The 9,250-nt window shown below is 42.2% G+C and overlaps 1 protein-coding gene across 1 annotated transcript in view; it reads left to right on the top strand.

Moving 5' to 3' along the window:
- DUT (deoxyuridine triphosphatase) overlaps window positions 1-2,622 on the top strand; it is a 9,733-nt gene extending 7,111 nt beyond the window's left edge. The window contains exons 4-6 of the mRNA XM_010161905.1: window positions 950-1,024; window positions 1,972-2,042; window positions 2,475-2,622. Of these exons, the coding sequence (XP_010160207.1) occupies window positions 950-1,024; window positions 1,972-2,042; window positions 2,475-2,531 (203 nt within the window). The 3' untranslated portion in view covers window positions 2,532-2,622. The remainder of the gene's footprint in view (window positions 1-949; window positions 1,025-1,971; window positions 2,043-2,474) is intronic.
- The last annotated feature ends 6,628 nt before the right edge of the window (window positions 2,623-9,250 follow it).

Below are 9,250 nucleotides of genomic sequence, written 5' to 3'. Positions count from 1 at the left end.
GCTGTCTAAATACCTTTTTCACTGTAGTACTACTGCAGAGATTGTCCAGTAACAGTGTACCATGTGTACTGCATTACTTTCACACAGCTGAAGAAACTGAGAAAAACCCGCTTAGTTTTCTTTCCTAAATAGTGTATGTTGTGGTTCAACATTAAAACTTCAAAGTATAGTCATACTACAATCTTCTCTGGTGTTTATAATCCCTAAAGGTAGCACTTTGTATATACAGAGTCTTGGAATGACATGTTATTTTATTATTTGAACTGTATCTGCAAATAGACTTTAAAATACATACATTGGTGCACAAGGAAGCCCAAACTCTGGTGTGTTTTTTTACTGGTAATATGCTTCCTGTATCTGAGAGAAAAATCCCAAAGCAGCAGCGTATGATCATTTAATGTGTATTGGTAGATAATCTCCTGAACTCTGTAGTTAATACAGTTATGTAAAGTATAAGAGCAAGCTTGTTTTACAGCATTTACACTTGAATGTAGCTGAATGACAATCAGTTCCTTAAAGCTTTAGTTCCGTTACCCTGCCTGAGACACAGGATTTGGATCTGTGCAAATCCAGAGCTCTCAAATAAAATGTTTTGAGTTAAGAACAGATTTCTGCTTGACAGTCAAAGAGCTGAAGTTAGCAGAACAAATGGAGCTTGAATTTGCTACAGCTGTCTTGATTTCGTATTGGGTATTGCAACTAAAATTAGTAGTACAGTGGCAAAACCCTTCTTGATGTGTGATGGTGTTTTTTCAGTTTTTCTTGCAAGGTTGTTTAGCATTTTTAGATATTCCAGTATTTTTATATCTGTGGTGTAATTGTGCGTGGGTAATAGAAAGGATGTGGAGATACTGCAATCATCTACTAATCTAAACCTTATCTAATCTACTTATCTAATATCCTGACAACATTTATTGACTGGATATCCCTCTTAATTCTCTTATGACAGCTGGTGTTATTGATGAGGATTACAGGGGAAATGTTGGTGTGGTACTCTTCAACTTTGGCAAGGAGACATTTGAAGGTAAGCGTTATGCTTGGCAGAGCCTGTTTTCAGCCATCTGACTGGAAATGAGAAACTCAATTTTTATGTAAAAGTCTACGAATGAAGAGTTAGAATTAGCTAAGAACATTGTTCTTACGATTAACCAAAACAATGAAACTTAACAATGCCTGGTCAAGGAAACTCTAGGAGATTCCACTCCTAGCAAGTTAGGCAACGTGCAGAGAAAAGCGCCCCAAAATACGCCACCACCACAAAACCAAAGCAAACGAAAAACCTACGTAGCTAAGCTTTAGATCCATGAGCTGTACCGAAGCACAACTTGTCATTAAATTTCTTTCTTGCTCTGCAAAGATTTAGCTGAGCTGTATTTGAGATAAAAACTTCTCCAGGATCCTGGGAAACATGGGTAATAAACATACCGCTTCCCCTTAATCACGCTGTCCGCTCTGCGAACAGTCAGATTTAAGCCTCAGGGGCCAGTTGTGATACTGGTGGTGTTTTTGCAGCCTTTTCTGCAACTTCACATGACGAGCTGCTTACAGCAGTTCTGTGAACCAGACTGGTCACTGATGGGAAGGTTTGGTTTCCTTCTATTGCTTCAGGTTTCCCCCCGCCCAGAGCAATCAGTCCCTGAGCCCAGCTCACACAAGGAGCCACGTTAGGTGTACAGCTCGCTCTCCGCCTCTGCAGGATTTATGCATGACGACACTTAGTGGCAGCTCACTTAGTTTTTTTTAATGCCCTGAGCTGGTGCTGCTGAAACGTCACCTTGAAAGGACTGAGCACAAGTTTATCTTAACCTGTATTTTTCTGGGGCTGTTAACATCTGCTTTCACATAAGCACTCACGCTTCAGTCCATTCTGGTACTCTTGAAAGGGGATTGTCGAGGCTTTTTTCACTTTTTTGGAAGGAACTGATAATATTTTAATCAATACTAACTAATACTATTGTGACTTTGTTGCAGTTAAAAAAGGGGATAGGATTGCCCAGCTTATCTGTGAACGCATTTGCTATCCTGAGCTAGAAGAAGTTCAAGTAAGTTGCCAAAAGAAAATATTTCTGCTCTTTTCAATAATTAATAGTTTAAGATAGTTATATATAAGCTGAAATTTATGGTATAGAGAAATAACTTTGCTTTCAAACCACTTTCAGTGTTAAAACCATGTGGTAGCATTGCTACACGAATAAAAGGCTCAATGCATTTGGGGTTTTTTTGCAGTTTTCAGAGTTAACGGGTAGTTGGGAAACACAGTATATACTACAAATGCTTATCTTGCCACGTGGGATTTGTTTCAACCTGTACAAAAGGCATTTTTAAAAGTCTCAAAAATGTTTTGGTTTAGTTTCTCAGTTATAGCTATGGTTGTAGGTAAATGTACCATCCTCTAGGACAGACAGTATCTGTTACACAGAAACAAAAGGCAAGTTAAGACACTAAACCAACTTACCATAATTGATGTCTTTCAGGCTCTAGATGATACAGAACGTGGCGAAGGTGGCTTCGGTTCTACTGGAAAGAACTGAAAATTATTTGAATATGCTTTCTCTTGGTGGTTTTTTTTTTTTTTTAATGCTATTTCTAAACTTTCCTTAGAATTAGAAGTGGGATTTTGGAGTACGTAAAAAAAGAGTATTGCGTTTTATTCAGACTGTCTTCTTGTCTATTTTTACAGGCAGTGAATTCGTCTGCGTTACGGGGAAACGTGCATGACTGGGTAGACTAGTTGATGGTTTATTTTTTATTTTTGAATGTTCAGTCCTCAGTAAATAGAACTCATTGTTTATGTGCTGATTATACTCTAATAAATTAATAACTTAATGATTTGATTTTTATTTTATTCGCCTAAACTAAAACGGCTGATTGTTCCCTTGCCAGTTTGTGTTAAACTCCTGAAAACCCTCTTCCGTGTAGCTTGGTATTTCATGCTGAGAGCCTACTGCACACAGAATGAGTGATAACACAGGTATTGATATGAGTTCCCACTCTGACCCCTACATCAGAATAAGGCTGCATTACTACTGCATTTTCTACAACCTGTCAAAATACTTGTGTTTCTGTGCAAAGCTGAAGTTCTTTGATCCTTAGCTGATCCTCTAACAGCTAGTTTTCCAGCTCTGTTTTAGAAGAGCAGACCGTACAGTGTTTGAGCTAACTCACTCATCTGGAAATAACTTCTATATTGTAAAAAAAAGCTACAAAATATGGTGAAATATTTGTTGACAAATTCCTTAATAAGTTACCATATGGAAGAAAGATTCTGAATAGGCCAAGGGGTAATGGCTTTGAACTGAAAGTGGGGAGGTTTAGACTGGATGTAAGGAAGAAATTCTTTCCTGTGTGGGTGGGGAGGCACTGGAACAGGTTGCCCAGAGAAGCTGTGGATGCCCCATCCCTGGAAGTGTCCAAGGCCAGGCTGGATGAGGCTTGGAGCAACCTGGTCTAGTGGAAGGTGTCCCTGCCCATGGCAGGGGGGTTGGAACTGGATGGGCTTTAAGGTCCCTTCCAACCCAAACCAGTCTGTGATTCTATGAGTTATCAAATCAGTGCACAAATTGTTCCTTTCAGTTCTATTTTGACCAGTTAACATAGAACTCAGAATCTGTCCTGAACCTGATTGTTTCGATCTTTAAGAGTGTGAATCTTTTAAATGACTCAAAATCTCTCAGATGAAAGAACATGCACAAATGAGAAGACACAAAAAGAAAAGCAGCTTAAGTATTTTGCCACTTTACAGAAAAGAATTAGAAAAGGCTGTGAGACTCCCAAACTTTTTTTTCCTGCAGCTGTGTTCTTAATTCTTCATCATGTTCCGATTTCCTTGGTGAGAGGACACAGGTGTCAAGTACTGCGCTGTAAGTAGCGTTTCAGCAGTGGAAAGGTAGGCCCTTTTGCAGACCAAGATGTTCACAACATTGTTTTCCTTGGTAGTCTCACATCATAACAGTCCTGTTGAGATTAGTTTGACATCCTTGTCTAGGACTAGCCATTTCCAGTGAAGTATGCCCAGAGTATTGCACGTTTTATACATTTTTACCCCTCCTTCTCTGGGGAGCTGAAAAAGCGTAATATGGCAGCATTCACATGTCTTCAACCGTAGACTGGTCATTACATTGACTGGGCAGGGCTGAAGCAGTAAGTACGTTCGTCTTTAACGAGGGTGGAAGTCTTACCCTCCCTACACCCTTACCCCAACGCTGTACTTGTACCTGTATACCCAGAGGTCGTGAGCAGGCTTACCCTGCAAAAAGCCTGTTGGAAGCACATCATACCGGTGACGTTTTCAGTGCATTGGAAAAGCTGATCTCGACACGGCATTTCTTCCATTCTGTAACCTGCCAAAAAGGAACTCTCATTTCCAAAGGCTATTTAAAGGTCTTGAAATAACTATGATCCTTTTGGATAAATCTGTTTCCTCTTGCTGGACTGTAAGTTGAAAGCAACTTGTCCTGCTCCTCTTTTCTTTCCACCCCCGAAGCAAAAAACCAGCAGGGGATGCACTGATGCAAGTCCTTTGTAAAGGGTGCTACAAGGTGATGCTGCGTGGAGCTGCAACCTGCCAGGAAGTGTACGTTTTTATGATACTTACTGTTTGCTGTACCTGCTGGAAACTGATCTAACTTCCGTTTTTGAAAGTAATACCAATACTCCAGATTGGGAGATAAGGAGGAGGCGTGTTTGCTAGGAAAAGCACTCTGGGAAGCCACATCAGACACATGAGAAGCAGGAGAACTTTACAAAGCCAAGCCTGCTGGAAGTTGTCAACATACAGACCGTTCTCCAAGTTGTCAGTACCGAAAAGGACCCGCTTGTTCTGAAAATGGGTATAGTTGCGTTCTTTTTCATCGTTTTGCAGTACTTACCTAGAGAAGAACGTAACGAGTGTGAGATTGCTGGAAGGCTCTCCCCAGCAGGACCTTGGAAAAGTCCATCTGAAACAAGCGTTCGGAAGCTCTCCTCGAGGCTGAACTCTTCCCTGCACATTGCCCTAGGGTAACAAATTCTGCTAATTCCTTTCAGCGTTGGGATTTTGCTTCAAAACGAGTAGCAAACCTATAGATAAAGACAGATACTCCTAACCAGGCAACAAGAGTTACGTAGCAAGGTACTGAAAGTTTTTCAGTTGGTACTTAGGGCTGCAGACCAAGGCCTGACCGAAACCTTTGCGTATTGGTAGTGAGTAGAGGGTTCCTACAGCAGGATTCGCTACTTTTGGTTTAAACCATGCTGTCTACATCTTAAATGCTTTTGTTTTTGAGGAGAGTCATTAACATGAAAAGCAGTACCTCCCACATTATTTTCCTGTTCCCTCTTCCCATTCATGTTCCATGTGCTACGGAAGTATTGTATCTTGGTCTCTGGCAAACGAACGCAGGAGGCATGGAACCGTCTGTTGCAGAAGCGCGTTTTTAACTTCCCCTGGCTCTTACTTGGGCAACTCACCCTCCCCCTATAGGCAAGGGGAAGAAGATTAAACCTTGCTGAAGAAGTGCAGGTCTAAGTTCCCTCTTTATAATGGTACATTTTAAGCTTTAATTAGCACATTTCATGCTGTTCTAAACAAAAATCAGGTTAAAAATGTTTGTATTAGCAAGAGAAAGTGAGGGCTGGGAAACACGTTGATCTTGTTCATTACTTTACCCGAGATCTATCCTTCTGCCTAAATTGTCAAGGATGTTTGTAATTCAGTGACAAACTGGCCGAGCGTGTCATTGGCTGAACAACGTGCTCGAGCGAGTAACCTTGTGAGGAGCAGGACACTAACACGCATAGGTCTTACTTCCAGATAGACAGATTAATGCCTCCAGGACCCGTCACTGGTTGACCCCCCCCAGGGTTCACTGTGGGTGTGAAGCTGAAGAGATGTAAAGCTCCAAAGCAAGTCCAAAGTATGATGCTGTTTTTGCCAAAAAAAATGAAGTGTTGATTACCGTGCATAAAGACAGTGTTGGGCTGCTCTGCATTATCACTGCATGGGTTCGGATGCAGCTAGTTAAGTTCAGACTCCACGACTCTCGTAGAAGGGACACAGTATCTCCAAGAGGAGTTACATAAAGCGTGCGGAATGATCTTGTGGAACATCCTCCATGTAAATGGAACGTGAAGCTTTATAATGGAAAATAGCATGTTGGGAATTCTCATCTATAGCAGAAAATGGCTTTTTTCCTGCAGGGAAAGGACATTATGAACAATCTGCCTCCTCTCTTTTAGAAAAGGATTGGACTTGTTGCACATAAAGTCTGGCCTTCAACCCCAGCTGAATTTGGAGGAGAACGCGACCTTCCGCACTCAGATGCTTGGCTCCGGCTTCACTCCCATGGTTTGGGTTCTACTTAGAGATCCGAGAGGGTTCTATTTTCCGATTTGGACTGAAATCCACGGGAGCAGGTGATCACTAGACAACTCCTACCATTCGAACTCTCCACTTGCAGAGAAAAGTCTTGCTAGAGCAGTTATGGTAATGATACCATTGCTCTTCAGTCCTTTGACTGGTCCCCCAGGGTATTTTGGTGGCTGTGAATGTAAGCACTGCTTCCTCACTTCAGCTGCAGTTACAGTACTCCGGCATGTTAAGAATTTTGGGGATTTAACGTCGATTTGTAGAGCGGCCACTAGATGGCACTTAAGGTTTGCTTTCTTTCCCACATTTTTTGATGAGGTATTTTTTCAAATCTGCGTTCAGCTATAATTAAGAGTTGATGACTCCCTTTGGGACTGTGTTGGCGGAAAGCAAGATGCAGCAATATTTGAGTGAAAGCAGGCAAAAGTATAACCATTAAAGGGGGAACAATGACTATAATTTAAATAAGATTTGGGTGGTTGCAGTGTTTGCATAATCCCTCCTGGCATGCAAGAGCAGCAGAGAAGCCTGTGGCTTTGCTCTCCTGCTGCGTTTCAACAAAAATGGAAAATTGTAATGAACAGCAACATTTTTCCTATCTTTCATATTCACTTTTTTCTTACTCCCCCTTCCTCCGTTCCTTTAAGAGGGAGCCAAGGGTTGCCTTGTAATGCAAGTAGCATATAGCTCGGTAAACCCTGCATTGCATTCTTCAAATCAGATGCCTCTTGCTTGCGAGTTCAGCATGGAGATTAAAACCTAGTTAATTCGTGTTAACCCACTAGGGGCAGGTGACATACAGTAACGTGGATTATATGATTTTTTAATTACGGTTCCCTTGTTTCTGCATCGGTTGCTACTCTTCTAACAGTGCAGTCCTGTGCTCTTGTGTTTGTCTTCACTTCCTCCCTCCCCCCTCCTCCTAATTTTTTTTTTAATTCATAACTATCATTGTATTTTGGCTTAAAGATGGTTAAATAAGTTTTGGTATTAAGTAAACTCCTATGACCCTGCCTATTTCCTGTCCTGTCAAACCTTTCCTTGTAAGAATAACAGTGTCCTTTTATTTGGTGGAGTGTAGCATGATGTTTTTGGCAGGCCCAACATTTTTGACTTGCATAAATTTGTGACCTCAAGTGCAAGAAAAGTGAATGCTTGCTTCAGTGCCTCATGGTTCCTGCCTAAAAAGAAAAGTGTCCACATCACTAACCGTTACAATTTCTGAAGGAAAATTATCAGCACACTTATTCCACCTGATTGCACATGACTGCACTTCCAAAGAAAAGAATCCGAAATAGAAAGAAGTGGTTTGCACCTAGTTATGTAAGGTACCAAGAGCCTGAGAACGCAGGGCAGGCCGCACTGCCGCTCTGGAGTCTGGAGCTGGCACACATGGCACTTCCCTCCCGAACAGCTCTTTGGCCGCCTGCACCTCAGTCAGGATGGGCCCCTGCGAAGCGCAGATCTGGGTCTGCTGCTGGGCAAAGGACGTCACGGCACGGTTAAAGGTGGCAGATCGGGCCTGTAGCGAATTAACACAATTATTTTCTAAGCTTTCCCTCCATGAACCGCCTGGTTATGTAGCTCTTCACCGCTGAAGAGATGCTTTTCCCCTGCTCTGTTAGAACGCGGCAAGGAAACCTTTTGCCCTGCCAAGTCTGAAAACCTGACGGATTAATTTTATTACTTGAGAGCCCTCATCCAGAAAGCAATGGCTGCATTTTAATATGTAAAATATGCTAAAATAAACCTACGTGAGCTGTATATGCACCATGACTTGTTTCCCTTTAGACTTTGATTTTTTTCATTATGTCACATAAAATAGTATTAATCATTAGCTTTTCAGAAAACAGTGTATTTTGTAACAGAAATGAGTTTGTATCAATTAATTTTGCTTGTAGCCTTCACATTTAAAGCTTCTTGAACTGAAGACAGTTATCTTTCGACTACTATTGATTACAGCAAAGGAATTTGGTTTTGTTTTGTAAAAGGAAAAAGTGAAACCAGTCATGAATGTAGTAGCTTTGGCCAGATTCTTTTAACATGAGTATTTTGTGGTTTATGGATTCCTAGTCCGAAAGGTTGTCTCCAAGTGTCCAAGACAAAATAACCATGTGTCCTAGTTGGAAGACAACTTCCCTTTTCCTTTGCAGCTAAGCTGATTGTGCCATGCACGATTGTGCCAGGTGGGGAGGCACTGGGACAGGTTGCCCAGAGAAGCTGTGGATGCCCCATCCCTGGAAGTGTTCAAGGCCAGGCTGGATGAGGCTTGGAGCAACCTGGTCTAGTGGAAGGTGTCCCTGCCCATGGCAGGGGGGTTGGAACTGGATGGTCATTAAGGTCCTTTCCAACCCAAACCATTCTGTGTCTAGCAGGCAAGGCAGTATGTAGTATCCAGTGCTGCCTTGCTAACATGCCCCACTCCTGATCACATCCTTCCTGCTTGCACCCTGTCACTGCCCACTTACAGGTGCCCTTCCGTAGGGCGCAGTACGGCATCGAGGAAGTCCACTCGTCAGGCTTTTACAAACACCAAATACTAGTCTCATGCTCCTACGCTTCCATGTAGAACTTACTGCCGGCAGCGAGCCAAACTGTCAGCATTACAGGTAGTTCAGGGCTTTTAAATTCCAAGAATAATGGGGTTTTTCTTCCATCCTATCCCATGACAGTGTATCCTAACAGTGCACAGGCTGGCAGCAGTCAAAGAAAAGGAGGATGTCTGTTAGAGGAGAAAGTATGATATTCCAATCCTGTTCTTACCTTCTCAGCTTGAATTAAGGCATTACCAACCTGAGAAACCTGAAAAGGGATTTGTGACAAGGCCAGGAAATCATGGATCTGGCAACAGAGGACTCATTGCCGTGAAGAAGGGAGGCAGCTGAGTCAGAACAGGCTGAGAGC

Source organism: Eurypyga helias, unplaced genomic scaffold (assembly GCF_000690775.1).
Source record: "Eurypyga helias isolate BGI_N326 unplaced genomic scaffold, ASM69077v1 scaffold9392, whole genome shotgun sequence".
Classification (NCBI taxonomy): Eukaryota; Metazoa; Chordata; class Aves; order Eurypygiformes; family Eurypygidae; genus Eurypyga; species Eurypyga helias.
This window is presented reverse-complemented; position numbering and strand designations above follow the sequence as displayed.